We start from the raw sequence: 14,915 nt of genomic DNA, 5'->3' as shown, positions 1-14,915 counted from the left end.
GCTAATTGTAAACAAAAAAACTTAATTATTTGTAGCTGGTAATTACCCGTTCCCCTTTTCTCCAATTTAGTAAAGTCTTTTTTTTTCTCTTGATGGTGAAGGTCTCCAAGGGTTGGGTGAGGTGTATGATGGTTTGTTGGTCCTCCTGCACGGCTGCGTAGGCCCATCTCGGAGTCCATGTAGGGTTCACGTTGAGGGTAGCGTGAAAGAAGTGAAGCGAAGAGGGATGCTTTCCCTCTCCCCTTTCTCCTCAGCTCGCTTCCTCCCTAGCCACTCACTCACTCCCTCCCTCACTCCTCCTCCCTCTCATCTCCCTTTCACTCCCGCTATACCGCTACCTCTTGCGTCATATTTCCTTCTCTCTCATTCTCTCCGTCCTCTACCATTCCCCACATCCCCCATAATATTTCTCCTCACACAAGCATTTCTTACCTACTCATCTACACTTGTTTCTTCCCTCCCTTATCTCCCAATTTTTTCTTTACTTCCTCACTGCTCTCTTCTTTCCATCCTCTTCCCCCTCACCCCAAATTTCCTTCCAACCTTCCTTTTCGTCTTGGACTATCTTCAGCCACCTTCCTCTCCCTTCCTTCCCAGGTCTAGGGGATTCCCTTCCACCTATCCACTCAAGGCTTTTTCCTTCCCTTAAGCCTTACAAGACCCACCCAAAGTACCCTACATAATCCCCCTTTAAGGAATCTAACTCTTTAGGAAAACCACACTTCAAGTTGCCTGAGTTTAAGGTATCTTAATTTTTAAGGGTTAGTCTCCAACCTTAAAGGGGATCTACTTTTGGACAATGTTACATTAAAAGTCCCAACTTAAATCTAATCAGCCTAAAGCATTATATTAAATCTGAACAAACCTAATATAACTCCAAAGTAATCCAATGGAAAACTCGTTTAGACAAACTTTACAAAATATATTTCCTAACCCCCCCCCCCAACCCCCTCTCCCAGCACTGATTCTTTACACATTCCCAGTAATTTACAAACAAAAAAAAGAGAGAAGAAATCGCTGTGAATTACAATACCTGAATGGAAATGACAGAAACTCCCCAGGTTTTCCCAGTAGGAGAAAAAAATCTTTAGCTTAGCCTTTTTTTTGTGTGTGTTTGTGTGTGTGTGTGTGTGTGTGTGTGTGTGTGTGTGTGTGTGTGTGTGTGTGTGTGTGTGAGATAGATAGAGAGAGAGAGAGAGAGAGAGAGAGAGAGAGAGAGAGAGAGAGAGAGAGAGAGAGAGAGAGAGAGAGAGAGAGAAGGACGACCGGTACTGGGTGTCCGTGTAAGTGAAATCATCAAGTACTGTCCGTAGAGTGTTACACGCCGCCCCTCCTCCTCCTCCTCCTCCTCCTTTCCCTCCCTTTTCGCTACCCGCGCGTCGTCCTCGCCACTATGGAGACGCACGACTCGTTCGCCCGGTAATGTTACTCGTCGCTACGACTAGCTTGTCACAGTGGGGTCGTCGATGCCATGGGGTCGTCGCCGTTACCCGTGGTCGTCCCCAAGACTGGCACGTGGTACAAGGTTTTGCCAAGGGAGAGAGAGAGAGAGAGAGAGAGAGAGAGAGAGAGAGAGAGAGAGAGAGAGAGAGAGAGAGAGAGAGAGAGAGAGAGAGAGGTGAGAGGTGAGGTGAGGTGTGGTGGGGAGTGTGTGTGTGTGGGTGAGGTTGGCGTGCTCTGCGGGAATGTGGCGTGTTCCTAGCTTAATCTGGCGTGTTTTGAGAATATCCACCAGGATTACAGTTATACGTTGGCGTGTTCTCGGCGATTATGGCGAGGCTGTCATATTTCATTATCACATGAAGACCGACCAACCGACTCAGGTACGAATACCAGGACGTACGCTGTCGTATATTTATATGTGTACACACACACACACACTCGCTGCGACAGTAATTCCAAGGGTAATTCCGACGTATTACAAAATAATTCACAATCTTGTACCTAAACGCGTACACGTGTGTGCGTAGTTAAACAAACAACTAACATTGATATATGAGAAATAACCTCCATTACGTACATACATACATATATACATATATGCAAAACATTTTCTGTTTGCATGACGAATGCAATAATTCGCAACACCTTATCCGTCGGCATTCCAGCCACGCTCCGTGGGTGATTTCATGGGTTCGCCTCACACGATAGCCGACGTCATATCGACATAACCCACAACACTAAAATCATCGAAAAGCATATCGAAAACCAATTAAAACAGGACATCCCACCCTCACGCCAACCAGACGTATCTTCCAACCCCTTCCCCCCCCACAATATTTCACCCCCTTCCCTCACGTCAAACAATTACGGAATTGCACTAAAACCCCGTACGAATTACGGCGTAAAAATATGACGCGAACATTTTGAGCGTCGTAGGTCCAACGGTCCCCTGGGAGCCGGGCGCGGGCCGGCCCGAAAGGCTCACCCCCCCCCCCCCCCCCCCCCCACCCCCTGCCTGCCTGCCTGAGTCATGATAACTGCCGGATGCGTGCGCCGACACCCACCCACCCACCACTCCCTACCCCTCACTCAGAAGAACCCCCCCAGCTTTCGCAAAACTGCCGCTCCTCCTCCACGTCGTCTGCCGTCATCCCGAAGTGGATTTTAGAGAATTAACAAAAGTGGCAATGTTTGAACTCGAGTCCTACCCGGCATTTGGAGCACCACGGGAAGGAGGGGGTGGGGAGGGGGGAAAGAGAGAACGGGTCTTCTGCAGGGGATTCTTCATAGTCCACACACGAAATCAACCGTCACGCTTGCGGCGTCTAACCTTCACCTTCCCCCACACCACCCTCCACCCCCGGCGTCGTCATAAGGTGTTCAGTGTCGCCGCTGCTCCTCCTCCTCCTCCTCCTACCTTCCCTACTGTTCTTAGAGGTCCTCCTTCCGTTGGTTTTATCAAGACTAGTTAACGCCTTTAGGGTGGATGCTGAGGAAGTGTTTTCTTTCATACGTAAACGTTAAGTCTGAATAGTTTCCACTTGAGGTGCCACAGCCTCTGGCGGTCCTGTGCTGCGGCGCCCCAGGATGTGCTGTTCCAGAATGTGGCACTCTCTGGATCTAGGGTTCCAGTCCGTGACGTTCCAGGTTGTCCCTACTGCCTGTGCGTCTCCAGTCTCGAGTTCTAATGACTGTGGAAACAATGGCTTTCCAAGTAAGGCAGCGGCGAGAGCACTTCCTACTGTATGACTGGTGGAATCGTGGCGTTCCAGGCAGGCAGGCAGGCAGGAGCAGCACTTCCTACCATGTAACAGGAACCATGGTTTTCCAGAGCAGGATGCAGGAACGGCAGCACTACCAAATGACTTGAGGAACCATGGTGTTCCAGGGGAAGGTAGCACTTGATGCCACACGACCGGGAGACCATGGTGTTCCAGGCAGGCAGGCAGGCAGGCAGTAGTAGCCCTTCCCACCATATGACGACTCTCTCGGCGGCAAACCTCCACCGCGCCGTGAATCACATTACATTCACGAGAGGCGGCAGCCATGCTACACAAAGAAACGTCCAACGCAACTAGAACGTTCAAGTGACAAGAGCTCGCGCACGGAGCCTCCTCCTACCACACAGGTTATTTCTGCAGATCTATAAAAGCCCAGTACCAAGCGGAAAAAGATATAGTCACCTAAAAAAACTAAAAGAGCCACACATTCACGTTGGGATCTACCCTTTTAAAAGAGATTTCCCTCGCGATCTTTACCTCGCAATAGGGTCATAGCACAGAAGGTCAGAGCCGTAATCGGTATCAACCTCCCCCACTACTACTATAACTGTAGTTATCCTGGGCAGTTAAAACACTCAAACGGTACGAGTATAATGCTCGTCTGGGAGTCATTTATCACTCCTCGTACTTCCTTCCCCCGTGCGCCTTTTGTGCCACTTTTGTAACAGTTAGTTAATTACATACTTAGCGTCGTCTGTCTTGAGTTTCCAGTCTTAGTCTTGCAGTGGAGTTTCCGAACTTGTAAACAGCAGGAGTTTCCAAATAAAGCTGCCATGGGGAGAAATCCATGGCACAGCAGTTCTTGATGGAAGGCTTCTACGTACACAACAACTGCAGTGTCTGGGGCTAAGGCTCTCTGGCTCCAGAGTTAATCCTGGACATTAGGTTCTGGTTAGAAGCTAACACTCAAATTCCAAGGTTTATTCTCCCTCCGGTTTCAGGCTTGCGGGTCATTTAGTTTCCAGACTTACAAACCCTATGGTTTCAAGCTTACGGACTCTGTGGATCCAGGGTAAATGGGCCCTGAGGTTCCAGGTTAACGGGCTCTTGTGATTCCAGCCACAAGGTCTGTGTGACCGCTAGGTTCTATGCTTACAGTGTTTCTATTCATAGTGCCATTCGCCCTCTGATTCCAAGTTTAAATTCCCTCTACTTCCAGGGATACAATCTCTCTAAGATCATAAGCTTTCTGGTTTAGCTAGACCAACTCAGTTCAAACTTACAGACCTACTACGTTTATCCCCACATGCAAATTAGTTCCAGGTTGGGATCCTCTGCCTCCAAGCTTACAAGGCCTTTGGTCTCAAGCGTCATGAACTCTCGATGAAGGGTAAAAGGCTTTCGAGTTCCAGGAATCTAGATGCTCTGCTTTAGGAACTGCACTCGTGTCTCACCTTAAAAGAACTGCTGAAGTTGTTCAATGCTTTTGTTTTCCAATTCCTTGAGCACGACGGTACCAACCCTTAAAGACGACGGTGCGACCGCTGAAGACGACGTTACGACCCTTGACGACGACTGTGCGACCCTTTAAACAAAACAAGGGTCGTAGTGTCGAGCTCACGGCGTTAAGGTCCTTCACTTCCAGCATGATTTCCAGTTCCTCAGGGTTTCCAGTTTTAATCTCACGCTCTCCAATTCCCATGTTTTCCCAAGCATCAAGGCCACCACCGTAATACAAGCCTTCCAGACAGGACACAAGGTGTACTAACCTTCTTGCGGGACTGTCTGTCACTTCTATATATTTCACATACAGGATTTCCACTTGTTCAGCCTCTGGCTAAACTTGAAATTCCTCGGCCGCCAGAATACTCCAGTGTCTTAGGGAAAGATTAGGTCCCCACTTCCCTCACGTGTCTTAGGGAAGGATTAGGTCCCCACTTCTCTCACGTGTCTTAGAGAAGGATTAGGTCCCCACTTCCCTCATATGTCTTAGAGAAGGATTAGGTCCCCACTTCCCTCAAGTGTCTTAGGGAAGGATTAAGTCTCTACTTCCCTAATGGCTCGAATATATTTTGGGAGTCTAAGGACACGGGACACAATTAGCAATATTACTCATTCTCTCTTTTTTTCCCCGCAAGATTTCAAAGCAGACTCGTAGGTTTGCTGGATTTCCGCAGATCTTCCTGGGTCTAAAAAACATTTTGGTTTCCCAGGGAACAGAAAAATTTTCAGGGTCGTGAAAATAATCAAACAACCATGGAAGCGCAAGCTCCTGGGTCCGCCCAACAATACATGGTGGTAATTATAGAATTCGGGGCTGAGAAACAATAGGGTTCGGGCAATTATAGACCTCCAGGCTACCATTAGCCAGCATATTTGTAATTACAAGTTTTTTTGAGTTGTCTAGCAAACACGTTTCATTGTAATTAGAAACGCCAGATTATTATAGAGGACTCACTCGTTTAATAACTGTTCCACGCAATTATACATCCCCAGACGTGCAATAATAATACAGCAGTTTCCAAGCTAAATCCATAACACCAGATGCAGCGATTTCGGACCTCCGTGCAGCGATTCCAGGCCTCCATGCAACGATTCCAGACCATGGAGCGAGTCCAGGCCTCCATGCAGCGATTCCAGACTTCAATGCAAATGATTCCAGACATCCATGCAGCCATTCCAGACCTCCATGTAACGATTCTAGACCCCCATGCAACGATTCCAGACCTCCATGTAACGATTCCAGACCTTCTTGCAGTGATTCCAGACCTCCATGCAATGATCCCAGGAATCCACTTCCTCTGGCTTGGGCTCACAATGAAACAAGAGACAAAAAACACCTGTGAACAGTTTTTCGTCAGCCTTAAAGGGAGGATAAAATCTTACCTAGTCTTTGATCGAAGAAGAAGAAGAAGAAGAAGAAGAAGAAGAAGACAACGACGAAGTAGTAGTAGTTTTGCACCGTTCCAAGTCGAGGCTCGTGGAGAGGGGGGCAACATATATGCAGGAGCAGCCACATTATCCAACGACAGGAAAGGGGTGAGAGAGAGAGAGAGAGAGAGAGAGAGAGAGAGAGAGAGAGAGAGAGAGAGAGAGAGAGAGAGAGAGAGAGAGAGAGACTTACTAATCCTATGATCATACACCTTCCCGTCCCTCTCGCTCTCTCTCTCTTTCCATTACCCTAATCTCAAGCGCTTTTACCAATCTCTCCTCCGTTAGGTTCCCCAACCCCCATTCTTCTGGACATTCCCATCTTCCAAATCTTTCCCCTGCTTCTCATGTACCTCTCAAACCTAATCCATAACCCCCATCTATCCCAATCCTCCATCCCTCAAAGCACCTCCTAATCTCTATACAAAACACTCGCAAACGTATTCTCAATCGCTTACCTCCTTCCTAATCCGCGTAGCTAAATGTCTCCCCCCCCCTTTCCTCTCTCTCTCTCTCTCTCTCTCTCTCTCTCTCTCTCTCTCTCTCTCTCTCTCTCTCTCTCCCCAACCACCCCCTTGCTCTGGCCGAAACGATAGGGGTCCAGCAGAGTCTAAAGTCCCGTAACTGTCGAAGGGCGAGCCACACCAACGGGCAAACGGTACTGTCCAAGGCCGTGCCACACCAACCGGGCACACGGTAGTAATTACCCTGTAAACCACCACGCTTTCATAAAGGGCGCCGCCGGCCCCCGGGAAATAACGGAAGTTAAAAGGTACGTAGCAGGAGTAATACAGAAATATTGCCCCGGGGAGTAATGGCAAATCCTTCCCCTTACCAACTGCCCGTAAAAGACGCCTTCCGGAAAATATGCCTCTTTAAAGGACCTCCTTCCGTTTCCCGTTTTTTTTTCTGTTGCTACCGTTGCTGTTGTTACTGTTGTTCAATCAATCTCATCTTTCTCCCTCTGTCTCAAGACTCTAGCCTTTCTTTTTCACTCTTATCTTTGTGTGTGTGCGCGTCAAAAAATTCTCTCTCTCTCTCTCTCTCTCTCTCTCTCTCTCTCTCTCTCTCTCTCTCTCTCTCTCTCTCTCTCATCTTCAGCCACGAACAGCGTGTGCAGCAACTTTATACCTAAAAAAAAAAAATCAAAAGAAAAAACAACAACAACTCTACCAGCCCGGCCAGCACTATTCTCCCAAGAATTAAATATTTGTCTGATGCAATATTGCAAGCAAGGGCCGGCCGGTTCCAGACAATGGCCGTATTTCATTGCTCTGTTTCCCACGTCAACGACATTTTTCAAACTCTTTTACGGGTCCCTGGAACCCGGGAATGTCTGAAGAGCCTTAAATTTTCCCCCGTGTAGAGGCCACAGCGTTGCAGTCTCAACCTCACACCAAGAGAGGGAGGGAGGGAAGGAAGGACGGGGGAGGGAGGAAGGAGAGTAGAGGAGAGGAGGTGTGTGAGGGTGGTTCAGTAACTGCTCAAGGAAGGAGTGACCTAATGTCAACAAGAGGCGCGGGCTGGAAAATCCCACCCCCAGAGAACGTTTTGAAGAACAGACTTGATACACATCTTCCTCCAGATCCAAAAGACTCGACATCATTTACGTCTCCTTAGCTATGTATGCGCCAAGAGCACGGGGCCTCCTCTCTCTCTCTCTCTCTCTCTCTCTCTCTCTCTCTCTCTCACGTCTTTCTACTCGAGACGCATCAACCAACGACCTTCTGATCTCTCCTTCGCTCTCACAAACAGCCAGTGGTCTCTTCCTCTCTGTGTTTAACTGTAATCAAGACCAGACCAGACTGTTCGGGGACGACGCGGCCGAGGATCGAATCAGTTCCTCAAATTTTGCCGACAGGATCATGTCTAGTGTGGCTTGAAAAGTCAAGGAGCCATACGATGATGGGGAAATAAATCTTAATGCCAAGTCGAACTATTCCAGGCGTCAAAACTTGGTGGATTAGAATCTCGTCCTTTATAAAGGTGTGAGACGAGGGCATATTATTTCGTAATAGAATGCCTTCCCAAGGCAAGTGGGTTTAAATGCAATCCCCTCCTCCTCAAGCAGCACCTTCGCCTAAGGGCGTAGGATAGCAAGGGCCTCCCCTAACACACCCTAAGGCCGAGGTGACGCGCCCTAACAAAGGCTTGCCCCTGCCACGGGAGCGCACACTCTGGCCTAACGAGCACTTACCACCCCATCCCTCACTACCCATTAACCTCCCACCTAACAACCTCCTAAACCTAACTACCCACTCGCACAAAATACACAACCCCATAAACACACGCAATCATTACGATTTTATACGCACTTAATGTTTGACGTACGCGAGGGATACAGGCTTAATAACAGCGAGCTCTTAAAAGCCATTAGATCACACACACATACACACACACACGAAAAGGAAACTGTGAATGCCGGTAGTCTGATGATGTTTAAAAGGCTACTCGACGATACAGCTCCTGAGATGGAACCCTAAGAATGCAGCTCTCTCTCTCTCTCTCTCTCTCTCTCTCTCTCTCTCTCTCTCTCTCTCTCTCTCTCTCTCTCTCTCTCTCTCCGTACTGAGGAAAATACACCAGTTAATCGCACAAACTCCATCACGTCTTGGCTCCTGCCCGGGGATGCGCCAACAGCTTGAGGAGAGTGGAGGGACAGGTCGTGCCTCCGTACCGTAAACCACCACACTAAATGGTTAGGAGTAAGACAGGAGGAGGAGGAGGAGGAGGAGGAGGAGGAGGTGGTGAAGGAGGAGGAGGAGGAGAGTGTTCACTGATGATGCCTATCTCGTCTGGACACTCCTTACCCTCTACCGTTCTCTTCCACTCGGCCCCTTACACTTACTCCTTCTTCCTCTCCCCTCTGTGTCCTTCTTGTCGTCCCCCGCACTGTCATCTGTCCTCTCCTTCTCCCTCTCACCTTTTTTTACACCATTTCCCCCCCCTGTCCGGCACACCTCCTTTTCGCATCTCCCCAGCCACCATTCCCAGAAACCTCCGTAGCTACACTCCCCCGCAAACATCTTTACCAGCCATCTCCCCAACACTCCCCAGGGCAGCCGCCAAGTCAAACTCCCCCAGACACATCCCCATACCCCCTTAGATACACTCCCCGGAACCCTTGCTTGTCACCAGAGGAAAATTACGAGCTCCCTCCCCAAACCTCTTTCCTTTTGAAACCCTCACCTCCCTCCGGCTATCCCCTCTCCACCCTTTCCTCCCTTCGTGTCCCTTACTTCCTCCCCTTGCTACTATCTCCCATTCCTTCTCCCCACTCTGGACTCCTTCATCTCCCCTGCCTTATCTCCACTACTCTCTCTCTTATCCCTACAGCCCTTTACTCTCCCTTACATTCCCCCTGCCCTAAATCCCCTTCATCCTTATTCTACCTTATCTCGAGTATCGCTCATCGCTGTCAATAACCCTTACTCATCCTCACCAAAACTACACCTTAACCTTGGTCTACCTCATGTCGATTCTACCTTATCCTTGGCCATGTCTCCTTCACAAGCACTCCTCTTCTCCCTTCATCTCTCCTCCAACATCCACTCTCCTCCCCGCTGCCTTCCTCGCGTCTCAAAAGCCCATCACCCTTCCTCTTCCTCTTCCCCTCTCACCGCCCCATCCACCCATCCCTCCGGTATAATCGCCACACTGGCCACCATAAGAGGTTACCGTGCAAAAACGTCCGGAACCCATCACATGCGGATGACACGCACACACACGGTCCCCCTCCCCGTATACACGCCATTCTTCTGTCGCCCTTAGCATCACTCACAGCATACTATTGCCCCCGGCCATCATGGCTGTGGCACCTCCGGCAGCATGCGTACTGCAACGTACCACTTTCCCCTAACACAAGCCTATGGTACCAAGTGTCAGCAGGTACCACACTCATGTACTCCACTGATCCACAAAGTCAGTCCGTCCAAAACACGACCCGCATGTGTATCCTTTACCTAAACACCTGATCCTTTCTACTGTGTCCCGCAATGAGGAATGATGATGGCGTGCGCTCCACCACGCCTCTGTGATGAAGACAACGCCGAAGAGCATCAACGCCGTGGGCAGATGGGGGTCCGTAGGATTCGACGCCCGTGTGTGGCAACGCAGTGGGCAGGTCGGGGGCCCGTGGGTTCGACTCTCGCGTGCAGAGGATATGGAGAAAGGGAGAAGCACTATCCTCAAATTTCAACACACGTGCCACTGCTGTTATACAGACAGACACACGTGCCACTGCAGTAATACAGACAGACGCACGTGCCACTACTGTAATACAGACAGACACACGTGCCACTGCTGTAATAGAGACAGACACACGTGCCACTGCTGTTATACAGACAGACACACGTGCCACTGCTGTTATACAGACAGACACACGTGCCACTGCTGTAATACAGACAGACACACGTGCCTCTGCTGTTATACAGACAGACACACGTGCCACTGCTGTTATACAGACAGACACACGTGCCACTGCTGTTAAACAGACAGACACACGTGCCACTGCTGTTATACAGACAGACACACGTGTCACTGCTGTTAAACAGACAGACACACGTGCCACTGCTGTTATACAGACAGACACACGTGCCACTGCTGTTATACAGACAGACACACGTGCCACTGCTGTTATACAGACAGACACACGTGCCACTGCTGTTAAACAGACAGAAACACGTGCCACTGCTGTTATACAGACAGACGACTAATTTACCTTAACACATGGGGGATGGGATGGGATGATGGGGGATTGGGAGGGGAGGTAATCCCATAGGACAAGACTTGTCAAGGGCTGTTAAAGGCTGTGAATAACTGACTTACCTCTGTGTCTGTTGGTCTGTTTGTCGAACATAAGCATCGCGTCTTCTATCTGTGAGGGCAAAGGAGAGAAAAAAATACATATGAGTGATCTAGCCTGCGGATATCTGTAAGACATCAAAGACAAGCACCTCATTAACAGAAACTGCACTGCTCCGTTCACGGGTTAACAACCAAACGTGTATCGCAACCACTTACACTACAGGACAAACTACAAGTTTATACACACACACACACACACACACACACACACACACACACACGTAGGAAAACAACGGAACAAAAAAGGTAAAATAATAATACACTCGTTGACAGAAGAAGAAGAAGAAGAAGAAGAAGAAGAAGAAGAGAGGAAAATAAAAGAAGAAAGCCACTCTAGAGCACCACCTTGCAGCTCCGGGGCGAGATCCAGCCAGGGTCGTGACGTCATAGGATGGGGAGGGAGGAGGGAGGGAGGGGGGGAGGGGGACCACCGCGGCGTTATGACGCGATCGGCCCACACGAAAGTCAATGGGCGGTAGACATGAGAGGTACTGGGGGTGTTGGGGGGGGGCGGGGGGGATAAGAGGTGGGAGTGGGGTGTCTGTCTTGGTAGGGTAGGCCACCCTGGGCTGAGAGAGGGAAAGAGGGGGAGGGTTGAATGAGAGAGAGAGAGAGAGAGAGAGAGAGAGAGAGAGAGAGAGAGAGAGAGAGAGAGAGAGAGAGAGAGAGAGAGAGAGAGAGAGAGGGGAGAGAGAAAATGGGTAGTTGGAGGACAAAAGACGAGCAAGATGAACACCGGGGCCAGAGAGAGAGAGAGAGAGAGAGAGAGAGAGAGAGAGAGAGGAGGGGGCAGGAACCTGGTTTATGCAGATCTGTGCTTCGGAGTCTGTGTAACACAACAGTGAGGAATGTGTGTGTGTGTGTGGGTGTGTGCGTGTGCGAGTGCGTGTGTGTGTGTGTGTGTGTGTGTGTGTGTGTGTGTGTGTGTGTGTGTGTCTGTGTGTATACGTAAACGTAACTCATGTACGCGTGCTAAACTGTCCACGTATGTATGTATGTATGTATGTATGAATGACTGTCCACGTATGTATGTATGTATGTATGTATGTATGAATGACTGTCCAGGTATGTATGTATGTATGTATAACTGTCCAGGTATGTATGTACAACTGTCCAGGTATGTATGTATGTATGTATAACTGTCCAGGTATGTAAGTATGTATGTATAACTATCCACGTATGTATGTATGTATGTATGTAAAACAAGGAATACATAAATCCCATTACTCCTACTTCGCGGGTCGGAGCCACGCTGGAGGAGACGACGAGAACTCTTGTGCGAATCACGAGTCATTATGCTAATCACAGCAAGGTTGTCATCAGGCGTCGTCCATGGGAACAGTAGTCGCCGTGGGACACCGTACACTTGCCTTAAGCAGATTCCCGTGAACTAATTCCCTGGGAGAGGCGGAGGTCTTCCCTTGTAATCGTCTGTAACTGTAAGTCTTTGAAAGGGAATACATGTGTGTAATGATAATGATGAAAAAAAAAACCCTCCTGAGGTAATTTGTGCTGAAACAAGAGTATAGATAAACACACAGACATACACAGACACACACACACACACACACAGACACACACACACAAAGACACACACACTCACACACAGACACACACACAGACGCACGAAGCCTCCCGAATCCACTCATCCCAACCCATTTATAGCTACAAGGTAAATCCTCTCTATCTATCTGTATCATCTTATCTTCTTTATCTCTCATTCTATTTCTGTCTGCCACACACACACACACACACACACACACACACACACACACACACGCACGCACGCACGCACGCAAGGACAGGTCATTACAGAGCCCCAACAAGCGGTGGGCCAAATTGAACCAAGTTTCTTCTGTCATTTCCTGGGAGGTCCAACCCCGTCAAGGACGGAGGAGGGGAAGGAAGATAGGGAGGACGAAAAATAAAAGGGAGGGGAAGGAAGATAGGGAGGACGAAAAAATAAAAAAAAAAGAGAAGAAAGGGGGAAGGAAGATGGCTGGAGGACAAGGTGCATGAGGAGGAGGAGGAGGGCGACGACAAAGAGGAGGAAGAGGAAAAGGAGGAGGAAGAGCGAACAAACAAGATAAAACACACACACACACACACACACACACACACACACACACACACACACACACACGCACACACGCACACACACACACACACACACACATATCAAGAATTAGCGAATAAATTAACTAGCATTTACGGAAAAGACATGACGCGGGGAGGGACACTTAGGAGGGGGGTGGAGGGCCACCGCTTGCAGCAGGGGAGAACGAACATTAAGGTGGATGGGGGAGGAAGGCGACCTAAGGGAAAGGGAGAACGAACATTATGGCGTGGGGAAGAACATTAGGGTTGGGGGGAAGAACATCATGGCAGAGGAGGAGGGGAGTGGGGAGGAAACATCAAGGCAGGAGGAGAGGAACATTACGACAAGGGAGGAACTAAGCTAGAAAGGGAGGGAGGAAAATTAGGGCAGGGAGGGAGGAACGTTAGGTAAGGGGGAACGAACACTGGCGCGGGGGAGGAACGAACATTAGCGTGGGATGGGAAGGGGCGAACGATAGGGTAAGGGGTACGTTTGGCCCTAGGGATGGAAAGGGTAAGGGGGGACAGATCATGGAAGGGGAAACGGAAGGAACGCTGGGACAAGTACACTGGAAATGGAAGGGAATCACTCGTAGAACTGGGGACTCCTGGGTAAAGGGGAGAGAGAGAGAGAGAGAGAGAGAGAGAGAGAGAGAGAGAGAGAGAGAGAGAGAGAGAGAGAGAGAGAGCATCCAGTATAAGCAAATCAAGGCGCTGTTAATTTGCAGTCGTCTCGGGTATTTTGCGGAGGCCCGCCGCTCTGCTACCCCACCTCCACACACACACACACACACACACAGGTCGCCTACACCTTCGTTGAGCCAGGGTGCACCGAGGCTTGCGTAACACGTAGTTCTGCCGTTATCATTGGTCGTTAAGGCTTGTCCTGTTTACTGTAAGGCCTTCATGAACAGACTGTCCTGTTCTCTGTTATGGCTTCATGAACAGACTGTCCTGTTCTCTGTTATGGCTTCATGAACAGACTGTCCTGTTCACCACTGGACGAGGCTTCGATAACAATTTCCTCTCTTATTTCCTAGGAAAGTAGGACGATATAAATAACACTCCTGTCGTTGTTCATCAAGGCTTCAGTTCATAACATGTCGTCCTGTAGGTCACCATCGTCAACCGGAGGCATCCACAACGCCTGGTCTTGTTCAGCAAAGTTCGCGAAGTCTTGAGCAACATAGTGGTCTGCAGGGGAGGTGTATGGTACGCCTTTCATCAATCACCTCTTTGAGAGATTCATTTCCATTGATATCCTTTTCCCCCTTTTCCTCTGTCATCTTCGAGTCCAGCACGTCAACACGACCTGGTCCCTGCAGTCGTTCGCTACAGCGGTGGGCTCCGAAGGCCTCCTTCCGAAGCACCACTACTGCCCGTCTTGTCTATCACCTTCCCAAGCTCCCTCATTTACTCGCCGGAACTTAACCCGCCCATTCAATACGAATTCCTGGCCTTTCAACCGACCGGGACTCTATTCGCTCATGGCCTTTTAATGGTCGGACGTGCGAGGCCAACGATACCCTCGTCAAAGAAGAACAAAACGACGTCTTTCCGTTATGTTATCTACATATATATTCCCCTCACCCCCTCCTCCTCCTTCTTCGCCCACACCACCACCAGGAGCCACCCCCATCTCATGCTTGTTCCACCACGCACCCCTCCTCCCTCCTAAGATTCACTCGCGCCGAGCAAGATGTCTTGGGAGACTTTAATATACAAGACGTCTTCAGAACCTCTGCCGCAAATGGCCTGGCTGCCATTGCGGCCCAGCATTAGCCATTAAGCTTGGGCCTTTATAGGCGCGTTTACTGTACTCTAAAATTTCTTTCTAAACCTCCTCTGCTTTAAAGG

At 49.4% G+C, this 14,915-nt stretch overlaps 1 protein-coding gene across 8 annotated transcripts in view; it reads right to left on the bottom strand.

The window, feature by feature from the left end:
* Positions 1-14,915, bottom strand: part of Rbp6 (RNA-binding protein 6) — a 1,275,347-nt gene that overhangs the window by 347,101 nt on the left and 913,331 nt on the right. For all 8 annotated transcript variants that reach the window (XM_071679107.1, XM_071679104.1, XM_071679103.1 and 5 more), the window contains exon 7: positions 10,923-10,971. In XM_071679107.1, the coding sequence (XP_071535208.1) occupies positions 10,923-10,971 (49 nt within the window). The remainder of the gene's footprint in view (positions 1-10,922; positions 10,972-14,915) is intronic.

Source organism: Panulirus ornatus, chromosome 29 (genome assembly GCF_036320965.1).
Source record: "Panulirus ornatus isolate Po-2019 chromosome 29, ASM3632096v1, whole genome shotgun sequence".
NCBI lineage: Eukaryota > Metazoa > Arthropoda > Malacostraca > Decapoda > Palinuridae > Panulirus > Panulirus ornatus.
Note: the sequence above shows the minus strand (reverse complement) of the source record. Positions and strands in the feature narration are given on the sequence as shown.